The sequence below is a fragment of the Cnephaeus nilssonii genome (assembly GCF_951640355.1).
Source record: "Cnephaeus nilssonii genome assembly, chromosome: 21".
In the NCBI taxonomy this organism is placed as follows: domain Eukaryota; kingdom Metazoa; phylum Chordata; class Mammalia; order Chiroptera; family Vespertilionidae; genus Cnephaeus; species Cnephaeus nilssonii.
In genome coordinates, this window is record NC_137092.1 from 13,935,997 (window position 1) to 13,955,911 (window position 19,915).

The 19,915-nt window shown below is 44.6% G+C and overlaps 2 protein-coding genes across 4 annotated transcripts; both read right to left on the reverse strand.

Annotated features, from left to right (window-relative positions):
* Nucleotides 1–4,389: 4,389 nt before the first annotated feature.
* MRPS21 (mitochondrial ribosomal protein S21) lies at nucleotides 4,390–11,320 on the reverse strand. 3 transcript variants are annotated; one of them, XM_079761297.1, is made up of 3 exons: nucleotides 11,077–11,320; nucleotides 9,998–10,119; nucleotides 4,390–4,672 (listed from the first exon to the last, which is right to left on the reverse strand). In XM_079761297.1, the coding sequence occupies exons 2-3, from the start codon at nucleotides 10,078–10,080 to the stop codon at nucleotides 4,492–4,494; spliced, it is 264 nt and encodes an 87-aa protein (XP_079617423.1). In that variant the 5' UTR covers nucleotides 10,081–10,119; nucleotides 11,077–11,320; the 3' UTR covers nucleotides 4,390–4,491. The 3 variants fall into 3 exon arrangements, with proteins under 3 accessions (XP_079617423.1, XP_079617421.1, XP_079617422.1); XM_079761295.1 differs by lacking the exon at nucleotides 11,077–11,320 and adding an exon at nucleotides 10,749–10,797; XM_079761296.1 differs by lacking the exon at nucleotides 11,077–11,320 and adding an exon at nucleotides 10,529–10,741.
* A 4,524-nt stretch (nucleotides 11,321–15,844) lies between these two features.
* CIART (circadian associated repressor of transcription) lies at nucleotides 15,845–19,867 on the reverse strand. Its single transcript, XM_079760336.1, has 6 exons — nucleotides 19,782–19,867; nucleotides 18,752–19,176; nucleotides 18,507–18,582; nucleotides 18,183–18,261; nucleotides 17,952–18,063; nucleotides 15,845–16,514 (listed from the first exon to the last, which is right to left on the reverse strand). Exons 2-6 carry the CDS (start codon nucleotides 19,115–19,117, stop codon nucleotides 15,993–15,995), a joined length of 1,155 nt encoding a protein of 384 aa, XP_079616462.1. The 5' UTR covers nucleotides 19,118–19,176; nucleotides 19,782–19,867; the 3' UTR covers nucleotides 15,845–15,992.
* Nucleotides 19,868–19,915: the final 48 nt, after the last annotated feature.

Consider the following 19,915-nt stretch of genomic DNA (forward strand, 5'->3'; position numbering starts at 1 on the left):
ATCTTCATAACATTGAATTTGGCAATAATTTCTTGGATATGACACCAAAAATATAAGCAACAAAAGAAAAATAGATAAATTAGCCCAGCTGTCGTGGCTCAGTGGTTGAGTGTCGACCTATGAACCAGGAGGTCACCGTTCAATTCCTGGTCAGGGCTCAATCCCCAGTGTGGAGTGTGCAGGAGATAGCCGATCAATGATTCTCTCTCATCATTGATGTTTCTACCTCTCTCTCCCTCTCCCTTCCTCTCTGAAATCAATACAAAATAAAATAATAAACATTCCACCCCTAAATTTCCGCAGTATTTTTTAAAAAAAGATAAATTGGACTTCATCTAAATTAAAAACTTTTGTGCATCAAAGGACACTATTAAAAGAGTAAAAAGGCAATCCACAGAATGGGAGAAAATATTTGCAAGTCATACTTATATCCTATATAATAAAAGGCTAATATGCAAATTGTCCCCTCGACCAGTTCGACCAGCAGGCAGGCCAGCCAACAGCCCATGTCCCCTTCCCCTAGCCAGGCTGGCCGGACCCCACCCATGCACAAATTCATGCACTGGGCCTCTAATACACACACACACACACACACACACACACACACACACACACACTCTGAGTGGCCAGGTTATTATGCATTCAGAGATCATACTAATCTGGCCACTCAGTGTAATCAAGCCTTGAAAGGCAAGGAACAATGGCTTCAGCATATCTTCTGGCAGGCCTGCTTAATAAGTGTGAAAGGGAGAAAAGATAGTGAAAAGAAAATTAAGGCCAGAAATCTGAAGCCACACTACACCACCACAAGGGGGCAATGTTTGAACACTAGCAATATGGAGAGGTGTGTGCAGGGGGGAGGGGGTGGGGGAGCCTTGGCAATCTGCTCTGTTTACTTTTTTTTAAAACACCATGCTGAGAGCGGCCTTGGTTGAGATGAGGTGGGCTCGCAGCTTCTGCCTACCCTCTGCTGTTCTCCTACAAGGGGCTGGCATCAACTCTCCTTGTGTCAGCAGCATGGCTGTCAGGGGAACAAGACAAGAGGGAATACACAGGAGAGGAAGCGGAGTAGCTGGTCTTCCCAGGGATCAGATACCCCCAGCTATTAAAAATCACAGACCCAGACCCTAGCTGGTTTGGCTCAGTGGATAGAGCGTCGGCCTGCGGACTGAAGGGTCCTGGGTTTGATTCCGGTCAAGGGCACATGCCTGCCAGAGTTGAGAGCTTGATCCCCTGTGGGGGGCATGCAGGAGGCAGCTGATCAATGGTTCTCATCACTGATGTTTCTATCTCCCCTTCTCCCCTGCTCTCTGAAATCAATAAAAATATATTTAAAAAAAAATCACAGACCCAGGAGTGCCTTTTGGGGAAAGGTAGGGAAGGTGGTGGGGCTCTCCGTCTGGACTCCCGTTTGAGTACTATAGGACAGTGTTCTCAAATTTTTGCAGGCATCAGAATCACCTGCAGGGCTTGTTAAATATATTACTGGGCTCCAACCCCAATTTCCAATTCAGAAGTCTAAAGCAGGGTCCCAGAATGTACATTTCAAACAATTTCTCAGCTTCTGTAAATGCTGCAGATCTGAAAACCACACTTTGAGAACTGCTGCTGTAGGCATTTCTGGCTCAGTGCCCTTCTATTTCTCAATACTCCTATTTCCTTTATTACCATTCACCTACTGCTTTATTTCTTCTCCACCATCCCTCTATTAGCCTCTTTTAGGAAAACTAAAGGAAAGAGGGAAAACAGAGGTGAAAGTTAAATTTGTCTTAAAGATCCCTTTGGGCAAGGCTTCTAGCACTCTCATCTGGTCAACGGGTATTTCAGAAGCGGGGAGGGTAAGGAAGGGTGGGAGTAAAGGGGGAGATCAACCAAAGGACTTGTGTGCAAGCATATGAGGCTAACCAGCGGTTAAGGACAACAGGGGGGTGGGGGCATGTGTGGGGAGGGGTGTGGGATGGGAATGGGGGGACGAGGACAAATATGTGATACCTTAATCAATAAAGAAATTAAAACAACAACAACAAAAAACCCCAAATATATATAAGCTTCCTTTCCTTCTTTTACCTAACAATGGGGGCAGTATAGTAAAGAGTAACAGATGCTGGGACTTCCGGTCAAAATGGCAGTGTAGGTAAATGTGGTACTCGTTCCTTCTACAACCACATCAAAATTACAACTAAATTAAGTTTAGTTGTAAATTTGATTGGCCTGTGGATAAGTCCCTCTCACTGACATGCCAATAGCAATCAAGGTCACCAGTTGGGTTCCCAGTCAGGGCACATGCCAGGTTGTGGACTTGATCCCCAGTAAGGGGCGTGTAGGAGGCAGCCAATTGATGATTTTATCACTCTCCGTCTCCCTTCTTCTCTTTGAAATCAATAAAAACATATTTTAAAAAAGAACAGAAAACAAACATCAAAAACATGAATAAAATGGCAATACATTTCTATCAACAACTGAATCTAGCCCTAATCGGTTTGGCTCAGTGGATAGAGCGTTGGCCTGCGGACTCAAGGGTCCCAGGTTCGATTCTGGTCAAGGGCATGTATCTTGGTTGCGGGCACATACCCAGGAGGGAGTGTGCAGGAGGCAGCTGATCGATGTTTCTCTCTCATCGATGTTTCTAACTCTCTATCCCTCTCCCTTCCTCTCTGTAAAAAATCAATAAAATATATTTTTTTAAAATCTAAAAAACAACTGAATCTAAAAAACCAAAATAAATGAACAAACATAACAGAAACAGACTCATAGATACAGAGAACATTTTGATGGTTGCTAGATGGAAGGGGGTTGGGGTACTGGGTGAAAAAGGTGAAAGGATTAAGTACAAATAGGTAGTCATAAAACAGTCATGGGGATGTAAAGTACAGCACAGGTAATATAGTCAATAATATTTTATTAACTGTTATTGGGTCAGATGATTGTGAGATTTACTGGGATCATCTCTTAGTAAGTTATGTAATGTCTAATCACTGGGGTGTACATCTGAAATTAATATAATAATATATGTAAACTATAATTGAAAATTTTTAAATTGATTTAAGAAAAATAAGACTATGACAGTGGCAAGGGTATGGGAAAATTGTGTGGGGGTCTAGAACCAGCCACCCCAGGATGTGCCTCGGTGGTATGCAGATTACTTTGAGCTAAAGGCAATTTTAGCTTCAGGCTCAGGAGAAACTTCTGCTTCCCTGCCCCCCCTTAATTACTTAGAAGAATTTGAATTAAAGGCCTTGCCCATAAAAAGAGATTATCAGTACTAACCTTTTGACCCACTTATATAGCAGGGCACTTTTATTAACTGAAAACCCGTTCTTTTTATCATCCTGCAATGTGCATTACCTCATCTCTAACTCAGGGTATCTTACATACTTCAATCCCCCTTTCTTCCTCTAAATCTCTCCTGTATGCAGGGTCTCTGACTCTCTCATGTATGTGGGGTGCCCGTGTGCATGATATTAAATTTTATTTTCTCTTGTCAAAAAAAAAGAGCCCTAACCGGTTTGGCTCAGTGGATAGAGTGTCCGCCTGCAGAATCAAGGGTCCCAGGTTTGATTCTGGTCAAGGGCATGTACCTTGGTTGTGGGCACATCCCCAGTAGGGAGTGTGCAGGAGTCAGCTGATCGATGTTTCTCTCTCATCGATGTTTCTAACTCTCTATCCCTCTCCCTTCCTCTCTGTAAAAAAGCAATAAAATATATATTAAAAAAAAACAGGTAACAGCTGAAACCGGTTTGGCTCAGTGGATAGAGCGTCGGCCTGCGGACTCAAGGGTCCCAGGTTCGATTCCGGTCAAGGGCATGTACCTTGGTTGCGGGCACATCCCCAGTAGGGGGTGTGCAAGAGGCAGCTGATCGATGTTTCTCTCTCATCGATGTTTCTAACTCTCTATCCCTCTCTCTTCCTCTCTGTAAAAAATCAATAAAATATATTTAAAAAACAAACAAAACAAAACAAAAAAAAAAAACGAGTAACAGATGCTTTTCCAATAAGATCTTCCTTTGTGTTCCATGAAAATTGGGTAGGAAATGGTAGATACTGGTATATTCCACTACATTTATGAAATTTCCTTACCTCTCCTACTTTAAAAAATTTATTACTGTAAAATAGACCTAACATAAAATATACCATTTTAACCACCTGAAGTGTACAATTCAGTGGCATTCAGTACGTTCACATTGTTATGTAACTATGCAACCACCATCCATCTCCAGAACTTTTTCATCTTCCCAAATTCAAACTCTTTACCCACTGAACAATAACTCCCAATCCCCCCTCCCAACCAGCCCCTCTATGCCTAGACTACTTTTTGACTCAGTTTCTCTTTCACTTAATAGAAGAGAGGGTCCATTGCTGACTAGTGGATTATTTCAATATACACAGGCCTTCTTGTATATATATGATTGAGTTTATTGCAAGAAATGGGGTTGCAGAAAGAAAAGAGATGGAGATACAACCAGATAGGTGTTTTCCTACTATCCACAGGCCTTAGCAGCCTTGCCATGGATCTGCCCGATTCTTTCGCATCAAAAAGTTGATCTTGCGAGTCATTTCCATGTTGTAGATCCTCCGGCAGGTTTCATAGCTTTCCCTCTGTCGTCGGCGGCAAGGCTTCTCATAGTACCGGCGTCGCTTGATATCCTCAATGAGCCCATCCATGGTGAGGATTCTGTAGTAAGGCAGGCAATGAAGTTAGAAGCTTGGACTCATTATTATTCCTTTTCAATTTTACAGATGGCCAGAAGTCAACTGACCAAACAACTGATGTCTGTAAAAAATTAGGGCCCAGCCAGTGTGGCCCAGTGTTTGGGCATCGACCCATGAACCAAGAGGTCACCCGTTCAATTCCCGGTCAGGGCACATGCCTGGATTGTGGGCTCGATCCCTGGTGGGGGAGTGCAGGAGGCAGCCGTTCAATGTTTCTCTCTCATCAATGTTTCTATCTCTGTCCCTCTCCCTTCTTCTCTCTCTAAAAAAAAATTAGGGTATGAAATGGTGGCAATACAGCATTACTGCCTACTTATAGGGACCCCAAATAGGAATTTGAGGGGAATAAAAAAGCAATTAATTACACAATCATTTACTTTTTTGTAGACCTATTTAGCAACTATTTCATTCTGCCCTTCCATTAGTTACTTATACTCATATTTCCCTTATTAGACTGAAAATCCTCAAAGGTAGAAACCACATTTTATTAATCTTTAAGTGTCCATAAAACTGAGCTCAATCTGTCCCCCCCCCCCCCCCCCCCCCCGGATTCCTTGCAATGCAGCTTCTCCTGCTGGATTTATAACATGCCTAACTCAAACTCACCTCTGTGTGTGCACTGAGCCAAGAAGACATGGGGGTTTATTCTATAACCTATCTAATCCTATGCTCCTGAGAGCTCAATCTGTAATTTGTGTCTCCCTCTCAACCCATCATCAGTTGATCCTGAGGAGATCTGGAGGCACCTCCATTCCTGGCATTGTTTGAATGGTTCCATTCCTGCCTTCCCTGCCCTTTCATTACATATAAGAAGTCATAAACACAATTGGCGATAAGGAGGTTGAGACATGGCTATTATAATTAGAAGAAGGAGGACCCAGGAAGAAGTTAGTAAGAATAAGAGAAACCACCAGCTACTCTGCCAAGTGGGAAACCCTATTTACTGCTGTTATATTACAAAGCCCAAGATAACAACAATAGATTGAACATGAACTTGAAAAGATTTGAGCTTTGGGTAAATTACAAATGTGAATAGATATGGGAACCACTATACCTATGGGATCCTCTCCCAGCTTCTTGCTGTTTAATATCGAGAATGATTTGTAGGCTAGTAGAGAATCATATTTGGATTGCAGGTTCAATCCCCGGCCCCGGTGGGGGTGAATGCAGAAGGCAACCAATCAATGTGTCTTTCTCACATCGATGTTTCTCTCTCTCTAAAATCAATCAATAAATGTTAAAAATCTTTCCCAGTATACAAAATAGTTTAAGCCAGTGGTTCCCAGTCTTGTCTGCATATTATAATCACCTGGGGATATTTTCTTTTATTTTTAAAAATGTTTTTATTGACTTGAGACAGAGAGGAAGGGAGAGTGGGAGGGAGAGAGAAACATCAGCTGGTTGCTTCCCATAACCCACACCAACTGGGGACTGAACCTGCCACGTGGGCATGTGCCCTGACTGGGAATCAAACCAGTGACCTTTTGGTGCATGGGACAATACTCAACCAACTAAGCCATACCAGCCAGGGCCACCTGGGGATATTTTTAAAATTCCACCCCCTAGGCCACACTCCAGAAGAATTAAATCACAAGGGGAGAGGAACATGGTGATTCCAATGTGTAAATAAATCTGGGAACCATTAGTGTAAGCTTGAAGCCCTTAGCAACTGAGCTTCACCCTATTTCTCTAGCTTTACCTTTAATATCTTGCCTATAAAGCCTATGCCCTAGACATACTGAACTAGGTGCAGTTCTCCAAACATACTACTTTTTTAAAAAAATATATTTTATTGATTTTTTACAGAGAGGAAGGGAGAGGGACAGAGAGTCAGAAACATCAATGAGAGAGAAGCATCGATCAGCTGCCTCCTGCACGCCCCCTACTGGGGATGTGCCCACAACCAAGGTACATGCCCTTGACTGGAATCGAACCTGGGACCCTTCAGTCCCCAGGCCAATGCTCTATCCACTGAGCCAAACCGGCTAGGGCCATACTACTTCTTTTTTTACCTTGGCTCAAGATGTTCTCTTTACCTAGAATATCATTCCTTTCTTTTACTGTTTTATAAAATCCTATTTATACTTCAAAGGTCCACATCAGTAGTTCCATCTGTGAACTGGTCCAGGTGAAATTAACAGCTCCTTCCCTGTTCCAAAGCACCAGGGGTTCTCAGTCTTTAGCATGTGGCAAAGGAAAACTTGTTAAAACACTGACTACTGTGCCATCTCCATTTTCTGATTCCATGGTCTAGGGTGAAGCCCAAGAATTTGCATTTCTTTTTTTAAAAAAAATATATTCTTTATTAATTTCAGAGAGGAAGAGAGAGGGAGAGATAGAAACATCAATGATGAGAGGGAATCATTGACTGGCTGCCTCCTGCATGCCCCCTACTGGGGATCGAGCCCGAAACCCAGGCATGTCCCCTTGACCGGAATCGAACCCAGGACCCTTCAGTCCATAGGCCGACGCTCTATCCACTGAGCCAAACCGGCTAGGGCAAGAATGTGCATTTCTAACAAGTTCCCAGATGATGTTGCTGCTGAAGGTCCAGGGAAAACCAATGCCATAGCACAGTATTAATGCCCCTTTTAGAATACTGATCAGACAGTAGTATATCTAACTGTGGTTATTTGTTGTTATTTTTTATCATCTCTCTTACTGGTCTGTGTGCTTCTTAAGGTTAGGGATTAAGCCTTTATCAGTAAATATATGACAAAAATGAATCCTCTAGGTCCGTGGCCGGCAAACTGCAGCTCGAGAGCCACATGCGGCTCTTTGGCCCCTTGAGTGTGGCTCTTCCACAAAATACCACGGCCTGGGCGTGTCTATTTTGAAGAAGTGGCGTTAGAAGAAGTTTAAGTTTCAAAAATGTGGCTCTCAAAAGAAATTTCAATCGTTGTCCTGTTGATAGTTGGCTCTGTTGACTAATGAGTTTGCCGACCACTGCTCTAGTTGACTGACAAATGTCCACAGCTCAAGGGATTGACTTTATAATAGACACAGTTCTTGGAAATGCTGACTCAGAAAGCCTCAATGATATTATCTTTGCTAAGATAGCACATTAGATTTTTAGATAACTGAAGTTCAGAGAGGCTAATCTGCCCCAAGATCACAGAATACAGCTAGAAGTAGAATTCCGTCTTTAGTACTGTGCTCCACAACAGCATTCTGCTTCTCAAGCAAAAACCGCTGGGGTTCAGAAGACAAATCACTGCAGTGCTCATGAGCCAAGGAAAGAAGGAAGGAGGAAAGAGCTGGCTAGGCTCCTTAATTAAAGAGATGTAAGCCAAAACATGGCACACTGAGGGAAAGGAATGATGCCAACACCTAAGCATTACTTCTGTCTAGTTGGTTACTGCTGTTTGATGAAGGCCACTTTTTGGACTAGGCACTAGTATATTAGAGAAAAAAGCAGGAAGAAGTCCCTGAGAGAAAAAACTAGAGATATAATATAAAAAGGACAAGGAGACTGGATTTGAAGACAGACTATAAAAAGAACAGGGACCCCTGGATAGGACTTCACCTTGGAAGAGGGCCCTACTGGAATGACAGACAGTTTAAAAGCAGGATGGAAGAAAACTGCAAAGGGAGGAGAGAGTTGAGACACACTCGGGTATCCTACCGGAGTTTCAAAAGGGGTTTGAAACCGAAGTGGTCATCTTACCAAGTAAATGCCTGTGTGGTGAGGCCAAAAAGTAAGACGCGAAGGAAACTAACAGAATATGAGAATGGAGGAGGGGCAAGAACAAAAAGATCGGTGGCCCACAACATAATTAGGGGGTTGCTAATGGTTTTCCCGGGACTAATCTAACTAACTCCTGAACACAGACCAAATAAGCTCCAAGATTCCAGGTGCAGATTCCCTCCCTTACTCTGTACTTTTTAGTTATTGTAAAAAAAAAGTACAGATTAGCTTCAAATGGTCCCGAGTTCCTACCATAGAGGCATCTACTCCACTTATTTCTAACAAAAAGGATACAGGAGGAGTTTTGCAGAACTCATGACGTAAGCAGACGGTGTTACTAAAGATGTTTCTGCTTCCCGAGGTAGTTCAAGGCCTAGAAGACCAGCAGCTTCAGTGTAAACAGATCAGCCTCGAGTTCAGGCGCCTGGTAACCTAACACTGAAGGAGAAATCAGCTGCCAGTTTTAGTGAAAATCAAGGGATTATGTAAAGGGAGCTGCGGGGGGAGGGGAGCGCCTGGAAGTGGCAGACTCACATGTCCACATAGCTAGCCTACGTCAGGACCAATGTGAACGCAGAAGGACTCAATGGGCCCAGAAGCTTGCCCACCGGAAATAAAAGGGGTCATCCGGGCATGTGTCCAGTGTCCTTGCCTTTCCTCGCTTGGGGTCAGCCAATCATGCAGGGCTTCCTAGCAAACCCCACTCTCTTATCTCCTCATCCCGGGGCACCCCTGAGGGCCCTGGGTTATATAATAAACATTTACGGCGGTCTAACGAGGCGGACACGTAGGCTGTTTCCTTTGTAAGACTGCTTCCACAAAACATGCGCAAGTTTTAGCCACCTCCCTCTCCTCTCATTTGCTCTCCATCTACTGTTGTAATTAGACCACAGAACACGCAACTTATTTTTAAACTACCAACTATCAGAAAGCTGAGAGAGATAAGTAGCCTGGGACGTAATAGATACATACAGAAAAGGTGGCCAGAGAGAGGATATTAGGGAAAAAAGGAGAAAAAGAAGAAGAGTGTATCAGAAAACACTGTGTCTGACAGACAGAAGACTGGGACACTCCAGCACCAGCTAGCTCATAGCTGCACGCTTAAAACTCTTGGCCTAGAAAATTATTCGAAGAGCAAAATAATATAAAGTATCACTTTATTTATTGAGGCTAAAATGCAATTATGGGATATATATCTAACACTTCACGATAAAAAGGAAGAGAAATGCAGCTTCCTAAAATCTAAATTTTAGTAACACTTAAAGTAACACTTTTCATCTCTTGCTTACTTCTCCAAGATCCCAACTCTGAATTCATCTTTTCCATTAGCTTTGCCCCACACCGTTCCCTCCCTAAGCTTTCTATGAATCATGTACTATCTTCCTGCTTCCTGGCAACTTTCTAACTTGATTTTCCCTTTGGGCTCTGTTTGAGGTCTTGGATAGAATTCGGGTTCTGAGGGGCTGGGAAGTTTCGGACTGTGAACACCTGGGCTGGCACTGGTTTGAGAACAATGTGTGACAGGGGAAGGGGAAGGACAACCACTGCACTTCTCAAGGGCCTTGGTCTGGGCCATGATTCTGGTCCTTTAACACTTACCTGTTTAGGGTCCTGTATGCACCTTCCACGTTCCCTTCCTGCACCATCACAGTCCTGGCAATGAACTTCAGGTGTTTTGCCATGACCTTGGAATTAAGCCTTCACTCTCTGGGACCTAAAGGCTGATGGAAAAACGGGGAAGAAAATATAGATGCCAGGTAAGAAAGAGAAACACAACAGAATGCACGCTCTACCGCATGGCTTATTGTGTGTCTGGATATGCCGCGCTCAAGAATACGCAAGAGAGGGCACGTGCAAGTTCTCCTAGTTTACAAATCAATGCGAATCGTTATCAAGACTCCCTCGTTCTGCCCTGGCCGGTTTGGCTCCGGGTTCGGTTTGGGTCAAGGGCATGTACCTTGGTGGCGGGCACGTCCCCGGTTGGGGGGTGTGCATGAGGCAGCTAATTGATGTTTCTCTCTCATCGATGTTTCTCTCTATCCCTCTCCCTTCTTCTCTGTGAAAAATCAATAAAATATATATATATTTTTAAAAAGACTCCCTCGTTCTTTCTGCCAGTACAAACCCTACCATGGTAGCTAGGCGTCACCACGGAGATTTACGTGGCCGGTTACGAGAGGACACCCCGCGCCGCACACTCCACCCGCACGACCGCTCGCGGCTTCCGGAGCGCTGGGGTGGGGCGGTGTTCGGGGCCTTTCTCGGTCTTTAGGAAAGGGGACCACGGCGCGCAAACGTGCCCTCCCGCGGCACCCGCCTGCCTTCCCCACGCCCAACACGGGCTCCTCACCCCGCGCCCACGGGACCCAGCCGACGCGAGCCCCCTCGCAACCGGAAGCGGAAGTGCGTAATCCCGGCGCCGTGCAAAGAAATCGAGACTGAAAGGAGGGGGTGGGGCGGAAAACCTACGCGGAAACCATGGCAACGTTCTCTGTCGCCCGGGCTGCCGGTGTCTCCAGCGGTCCGCACCAGACACCCCCCGCCCCTCCCCCCCCGGCCGGATCTCTACGCCTGACAAAGCGAAATACCCGTTGCCTTAAATTCCCCGTAAACAAGTTCCTCGCCTTCTCTTTAGAGGTCGTTATCCTAAGGCTCCTGAGATCAGCCCGATTCCTTACCTCTTAAAACGATGACATCTTTACTAGGTCCGCAAGCCATTAATTTCTCTCTCTCTCTCTCTCTTTGGAAGGAAAATGAAAGGAATGGGCGAACCTCCCTGCGCATTCTTCCAGTTTTCTCGTCGCAAAGAGCACGGATTCTTTGAGCTCTGCTCTCCGGATGAAAAACAGCGTCACACCCCTCATCTGCCTAAAAACCGGTCTGAAAAGAAGCGAAATGAACAGACGATGAGTTTCCTATAACATCATCTTGCCAGCCGCGTCACTAAATAAAGAATTGGGAAACACCTGCAGGGTTTAGGATGGAAGACTTTTATGTCATTTTGCCCCCTAGTGAGACCTAGAGAAATCTCTCTTTTTTTTTTTTTCTTTCTTTCTCACTATGGAAACAGCCTTTCTTTTACTCGTATATCACTTCTACATATCCATTATTGGCTATTGACATAAGTTCAGATCTAGTGTCTACTGGGAAATAGTAGGGAAAGGCTCAAAACAAGAAAGCAGGTCCCAACGAGGTAGTTACTGGTGCAATAAGGTTCTTTGAGTATCTCCTCCAAAACGGGGGCGCGCGCGGGCACTCACAGGCATCCTCATCAATTATGCTAATTACTTTAGAGTAAGCCATGTTCAAAATATCCAAGTAGAGCTACACTGGGACATCATGCTTATGAACAAAGTTTTATTGAATGCCTACTCTGTGCTAAGTATTGTTGCTATCATCCAATACCTATTTGGATCACCAAAAAAACAGTATGTAGACAAAAGATAAATAATAAAACAAGGTAGCATATGATAAATGTAAAATAAGTTATATAGGTTACAGCATAATATGGTGAAAAAGCACTGGATTCCAAGTCAGGAAATCTGGATTCTATTCAAATTCTGATCAGGCATATGACCTTGAACAAGTCACTTAAACCAGTAGTCTGCAAACTACTGCCTACAGGTCAAATCCAACTCCACCACTGTTTTTGTAAATAAACCTTTATTGGAACACAGCTGTGTTCATTTGTTTATATATTAGATATGGCTGCTTTGGGCTACAATGGCAGAGTTGGATAGTTGCAACAGAGATGTATGGCCCACAATGCCTAAAATATTTACTATCTGGCTTTTCCTGACTTAAACCTCCAGTCTATTTCCTCATATATAAAATGGAACTGATATTTGCCTTCAATCACACAAAACTGATTGAGAATCAAATGGAATAAAATATAAATATACCTTGAAAGAAAGGAAGGGGGAAAGTAATATTTTGAGGGCCTACCAAACCCTGCACATGATCTCATTTTATGGGCAAAAGGCTGAGCCTATATATAATGTTTAATGGAGAAAGTAATTGGGAAAAGGACTTGTTAATCACTGACAGAAGGGTAGGGCTTAGTTTACAGAACCAGGAAAGACTGAACAAAGTGGTCAGCATGAACATGAGTTGAAAGGCAAAAAGACTTACAGTTTATGGGTCAGTTGGTTGAGTGTTGTCCCATGTACCAAGAAGTCTCCAGTTCCATTCCTGATCAGGGCATATGACCGGGTTTCAGGCATGATCCCCAGTAGGGGGCATGCAAGGGCGTGCAGGAGGCAGCTGATTGATGTTTCCCTCTCATCAATGTTTCTCTCTAAAATCATATTTTTTTACAAAAAGGCTTATAGTGTTCAGGGCCAAATAAGAAAACTCGAACAGGAATCACACAGGAGAGCAGGGGGTGGAAATGGAGAGCTTGACTAAAGGTTTTGGACTTTCATCTTAAAGCACTGGTGAGCCATTGGGGGATCTGAATAGGGAATGACATGCAAAGCATTGTCCTAGGGAAATGTATCTGGTTATCGTGAGAAGGGATTCGAGGTGAGAAAGACTATTGCTACAGTCAAAATTTAGATCAGAGAGGTGGCAATGGAATGAATGGGAAGAAACGTATTTTAAGAGATATTCCAAATACAGAAAAAAAAAGGATTTGATGACTGAATAACACCAAGTTTTAAGCCTAGTTGTCTGGGAAAATGATGGTACATAGATAGCACTAACAGAAGAAAAAGAGACTGTAAGAAGGCAGAACAGAATGTCTTTAAAGGAAATATAATATTTGTATTGGTGAGCACTAGAAAAAGCACCAGACTATAAACCAATTGCATCTAAGTTTTGTCATCTATAAAATGAAGGGGTTTGATCAGATACAAATGGTACCTCTTGGATATAAAATGCTGAAATTTTTAATAAGTTTTAAGTGTTAGTAATATGTAAATAGAACTCTCCAGCAGGAACGTAGACATTCATTATGTCATCTCTCAGGCGAAAGATTGAGACTGGAGATGAAGTTTTTTCAGACTTCTAAAACTGAGGCAATAATTACAGCCACAAAGAAGGAACCTTTAGTGAAAGGATGTTGTCAGAGAAGAATAAAGAGCCAATGTGTGAGCCTAGGGGAACACCCACACTCTGGAATTGGCAGAAGTGGTGCCATTTAGAGTTATACAAGTTGTTGCCAGATAGGTAAGAGGAGAATCAGGCTAGTGCGCTGTCATGGGATCCGAGGGAGAAGGGTTTCAGTAGGCAGCATCAAGAGTGTCAAATGCTACAGGGAGCATGAACTACATAGCCTTTGTAAAGGCCCCCTGAATCTAGCTATTGATTGGGTGGAAGCTACACTGTAATACTCTGATTCTGTGAGCTCATTAGTGACTTGGGAAGGTGCAGTAGAGTGTTAGTGGAAGCTAGCCTACAAGAGGTTAAGGACTGAGTGGTAGGAGGGAGTCAGAAAGTACAATTAGACTACTCTGTCAAGAAGTATGGGGAAGCCCTAACCGGTTTGGCTTGGTGGATGGAGCATCGGCCTGCGGACTCGGGGGTTCCAGGTTCAATTCTGGTCAAGGGCATGTACCTTGGTTGCAGGCACATACCCAGTGAGGAGTGTGCAGGAGGCAGCTGATTGATGCTTCTCTCTCACCAATGTTTCTGGCTCTCTATCCCTCTCCCTTCCTCTCTGTAAAAAATCAATAAAATATATTTTTTTAAAAAAGAAGTATGGGGGAAAAACCACAAGACAATCAGGCTCAAGAGAGGTTTTCAAGAAGGGGGAACCTGATCAAACTTATGAGAGAGTCTGGCCAGTGTGGTACAATGGATTGAGCATTGCCCCATGTACCAAGGAGTCACAAGTCGATCCCCAGTGGGGGGAGGGGGCGTGTGGGAGGCAGCCAATCGATGTATCTCTCTCACTGATGTTTTTCTCTCTCTCTCTCTCTAAAATCAATAAAGAAAAACATTTAAAAAATCTTGCAGGATAAAGAATAAATAATTCAATAACAAATTGAAGTTACAAGAGAAAAAGGTTAGAATAAGTGATACAGCAAAAGTTCCAGAAGTGCAAGGTAACCAAAAGCAGAAATAGAGAGGTTTGCTTTAGAAAGGAGGTCATGTTCTCTGAAATAAAAGAAAACAATTATTCCCTGAGAAAAGAGGACTTGAGACGTAGGGGAGATATATAACTAGCTGTGAGGAACATACTCAGTAGCCAATAAACAATAACTAAGATGACTGTGTAGTCTGATATACTGTCAAGACTTAGAATGGGAGAGGTATGGTTTTGGTGGAAAGTGAGACAAATCAGGAAGAGCACTATACAGAGGAATAGATATATAGGTAACTTCACAGACTTCATTTTTGCCACCTGATAACACTGGGTAGGTAGCCTTCCTTACTCAAACATACAGAGGTGGGCAAGAGTAGGTCGATACTTATTCATACTAATAGAAGAATTAATAATAATACAATAAACTGTTTCCCATACTTATAATTGTAAACCTACTTTTGCCCACCCCTTTACATTTCGCAGCTGCAGCTTTTTTATTAAAGACTAGAGGCCCAGTGCACGAAATTCGTGCATGGGGGGGCGGTCCCCCTCAACCCAGCCTGCACCCTCTCCAATCTGGGACTGGCTCCTAACTGCTCACCTGCCACCTGCTTGCCTGCCTGATTGCCCCTAACTGCCCCCCCCCCTGCTGGCCTGGTCACTCCCAACTTCCCCCCCTGCCAGCCTAGTCACATCAACTGCCCCCCCTGCTAGTGTGCTGCCCCCAACTGCTGCCCCCGCCAGCCTGGTGGCCCCTCACTGCCCCCCCCCCCACCGGCCTGGTCGCCAACTGCCTCCCCTGCCGGCTTAGTTGCCCCACGCAGCCTGCTGTTCAGTCCTTTGGTTGCCCCTCACTAACCCCCCTGCCCGCCTGGTCGCCCCACGCAGCCTGTTCGGTCGTCCATTCGGTTGTGGTCACTTAGGCTTTTATATATAGATGAGGCCCAGTGTCTGAGGGGACTCCCCATTCTAACAACTCTAGGGCACCCCTTCTCTTCAAAACTGGCAACCACAGTGCCTGTTCCGGTTCTATGTCCCGCCTCTGGCAACAGATTACATATCATTTATCCACAAGAATCAACAGCTCCCATCAAGGCAAAGAGCTATTGCAAAGCAGAAGAACCTGCTAATCTGGGCCAGCTGGATGATTACAAGAGGGAAAGACACAAAGGGAAAGGTACTCTTCTTTGAGGCTGAATGAAAAAAAAAGCCAACTCAGCCCTGTAACTGTCGCAAGGCTGTTCCCTAGGAAGCCAGCAGCAGAGACCCTCTTCCTTTCCCACAGGACTTACATTGTCCCACCCAAACTTCTCACTTGGTGGAGCTCGACTTCACAAACCTGCCCATCCCCTTTGTTCTTTCTGCAGCATTGAGGATAAATATTGGTATTTTAAACAGAAGGTTTAAATTCCCCCCCCAATTATCAAACTGTTTAGGTATAAAATGTCTTTAATCAGAAAGGATTTCTCTTCCCTCAACACAAATGCACACATTAAAAGTAATACACACACACACACACATAGACATATGTTATACAAATTAGAAACTACAGTCTCAAGTCTTGGATTAGGGGTTGAGAGGATGGACATCAGGAACTGGAGAATGGCTTCTCATCTGTTCTAGGTGTCCCACAGTCTTCCCTCTGGCCATGGTGGGAAGATCACGAGGGGACAGGGGACAGTTCCAGTCTGATTGCAGAGTTACTGGCAAACTGTGGCAACGAGGTCTCTCTCCAGATAGTTTCTTAGGATAACCGGGGATGGCAGGAGATGCTGTAGTGGGTGGAACTGGACTGGTCGGGGCAGAGTGGGTAAAAGGCTGCTCTCCATGCTGAAGGAAAAAGATAACACCAATGCTGGTTCCAGTGCCTAAAGGACCATGGCTAAAGGAGACAGTACTTGGAGTACTGAGAGGGGGGTTGCAAATTGGAGTGGTGTGGATCCAAGTGAGGTTCATAGCTGGCCACTGAGTGAGATGCCAAGGCTGCTTTGGTTTTAATACAAGATGTCCTAGCTGTGTCTGTTCCATCTTTTCCAAGGAAGGTGCAGGAGAGGAAGCAGCTGGATAACTGTGGTGGCTTAGAAAATGCTAGGGAAGGGGAGAGAAAAAAAGAGATTATGAGAAAACTTTCAGATGAACTCTACCTGGTTACTTAAACCTTTGCTTTCCTTGGGAACTGTTTGCAAAGCAAACGTACCTTGTTTTATGCAACAGATAATTTCCTGCCAGGTCATAATTAAGTAAAAGTTTTAGTAACCAAATTATATTTTCATTTATTCAACAAATACTTGAGGGCCCACTATGTACCACACACTGTATTAGGCACTGGATATTCAGACATATCCAAAATAAAACAGTTCTATGGGTTGTTATTACTTATAATTCATTTTTAAATTTCTTTTCATTGGAATCATCATTTCCCATTTCTGTATTTTAAATTCTAATTTCCTATGTTGAGTGCCTTAAGAAGTACAAATTAATATGTAGGCAAGATCTTCCTGCTTATTTTAAAAATTTTATTTCTAAATTACAGTTTACATTCAACATTATTTTGTATTAGTTTTAGTTGTATTACGTTACATAGTTACACAGTTATTGCAATACTATTGACTTTAGGTCCATCCATACTGTTGCAAATGGTAAGATTTCACTGTTTTCCTCCCAGTTATTTTTAATAATTTAAAAAATTTAATTGATTTTAGAGAGAGGAAGGGAACGAGAAAGAGAGAGACAAACATCAATTTGTTGTTCCACTTATTTATGCATTCATTGGTTGATTCTTGTATGTGCCCTGACCAGGGATCAAACCTGAAACCTTGGCATATTGGGACAGTGCTCTAACCAACTGAGCTACCCAGTGGCTTATTTTAAAATTGATTATTCTCACAGTGATAACTGTGGTTGATTGAAAACAAGGTCTGTCTATTATCTACAGGAAACTTTCTCCTATCATTCGAGTGCCCCTAAATACCCTATTATTTGAAAGGCCAGAAAATAGTTCACTTCCACACTAGGTCTAAGGCTCTAACAACCCCCCATGAGTGCTCCAGGGCTGTCCTCCTCTCGCCCAGTGATGTACTTATGACCAGTCCATTAAACCCATGCTTCCAGAGGGTCTGGTATAACCATACTGGGGTAGGAATAAAAAGGAGAAGGAAAGCATTTTAGGGGCAGCAGAGGAAAAAAGATTTGCAGAGAGAAAGCATTTGGGTTCAGGGAGTGAGACACCTTCCTGCCTGAATCATTTGGCCAGGTAAAAAGCCTTCTATATCTATGCAAAAGGCAGATAAGCTGCCATCTGAGGGGTAGGATTAAACTTCATGGAGTCCTTAGCAGTGACAGAACAAAAACAAAATCTAGGAATCAAGACAATAAAGGAGGTTTCATATTCCCCTTCCCTGAAAAGGAACTTGTCGAAAAGATAAAAAGACCCAGAAAGAAATGGAAGAGGGAGCCCATTTCTAATTGTATACTTCATTTCCTTGGCTATTTTCCCACCTCTTCCTCAGGTTTATAAATTCTTACCTTGGTCAGCTGGTGCCTGCTACTACGCAATGATGACTTCTGGGCAGCTATGTGAGGAAACCAAGTCTTTAACATGCCTTCTACCTGTAGCAGAGTTCTCAGATACCGCTCCCTGTGAAAAAGAAATTAAAAACAAACAAAAACACAATTAAGTGTGAAAGAAGCAACATGACAGGGCTGAAAATATCTCCTTTTTAATGATGTACTGAGGAAAGAACCAGAAGAACTCACCCCATCTGTGGCTTCTGCAAAACACCTATGATACGCTGGATCCTGTCCATTGCCACACTCTGCTGGAAACTGCTCAATCCTGGGTTCGGGGAGTGAGAAAGAGATCAAGGATTGGAATTCAAGAATTTGGTCAGGTAAAGAAAGGAAGGACAGAAGGGGGTTAAAATGGATTCACCCAAAGAAATTAAGTCACCGAAAAAAAGGAATAATCAAGACCCAAACAAAGACTTACGAGAAATACACATTTAAAACGTATTTTGAAAGAGAGAGAGGAGAGAGGAAAAAACGAGAGATGTGAACCTAGCTCAGATGAATGCAACTAACCTCTTTCAAAGCGACCCATCTTCAGCCCGTTCAGTAGGTCTGTGAGAGGACGAATGAATCCCTGGAGCTCCTTACACTGTAGAAAAACGGGACAAAGGCTATGAGAAGACCATGCAGTGCTGACACCAGTACTGATCTTCTTCCACCTCCAAATCTGGGAGCTGATACTATCCTCATAGGGTCCTTACCAGTAGCAGGGCGCTAAGACGCCCCAGTAATATCTTGTTTCCCCAGCTTTCTCTTACCTTCTGAGCAAAGAGCAGGTCTCCTTCTGTGGTCGCACCACGGATGTTTAGGCTGGTCTCCAAATCACGATCTCTTGGTCTTTTGACCCCAGACCCTGCCATAGGAGAAGCCAAGCCCCGCTGTTCCGAGTGAGACGCTGTATGTTGGTTCCTGGAAACCTTGGGTCGTCGCCTGCAGCGGATAGGACCGGGGCTGGGCCGAGAACCTCCCCTCTGCCCAACAGTGTCCGGCCGGGGGCCATGGGCCCCCTTCTCCTCCCCCTCACTATCCGAGGGGAAGCCAAAGTCACTGTTCACTGGGGAGGTGGAAAAAGAGGAAGGGGGAGAGGAGGAAGAGTAGGAAGAAACGCTAGATGGAGAATCCATAGGTTCAGAAGCAGGGGCTGGAGAGCAGCTCCTGGAGTACCCCAAGATCGGACCTGCAACTGAAGAGCAAAGCACAGGAGTTTGAAACCAGAATCCGAGAATCAGGAAATGGACGGGGGGACTGGGGCGTACTGTACGGGATAATCATCTCTCTTCCCTCCCTCGCCACTATTACCTGTCTCAGGGACAATAGTCAAAGCCATCTCCCCAGCCTCCATGAAGAACCTGAACTGCCTCCCTGGCCTCGCCAGAGCAGCGCTCGGCCTGACAGACTTCTGTTCTTCCTTCCCTCATTTCAAGAGTCAATACCTGACTGAACACCTTCCCCAGTCCGGCCCATGGTTCGCCCGATCAGTTCCGAGCCTGATTCCGCAGCGAGCCTCTCAATCTGAAGTCACGCCACCCGCCAGCGTTAAATCTCCGGCACCGGAACCCACCTAGTGACTCTGCAGGAACCCCTCCCATAGAGACAGTCCTCCTCCTCCCCCGCGACCTGCCTCTCCCCGGTCTTTCTCACCAGGTTTCCCACTCCGGACCCCTCTCGGGTCCCTCTGCCACGTGACCCGATCCCTCCCAACACCAAGAGGTCCCTCCACCGACTCTCCCCCGGGCTGACCCTCCCGCGCAGACCACAGACTGCTCCCCGTCCTCCGGGTCTCCTCACCTGGGTCGGTCGGCCGGCTCTGCCCAGGCTGCCTCCGGCTCCTCACACACTCCGGGTCGCAGCTACCCACCTCCGCCTCCCTCCCCGGGGTCCCGCCCCTTGCCCCTCCCAGACACGTGCAGTTCCGCACGTGC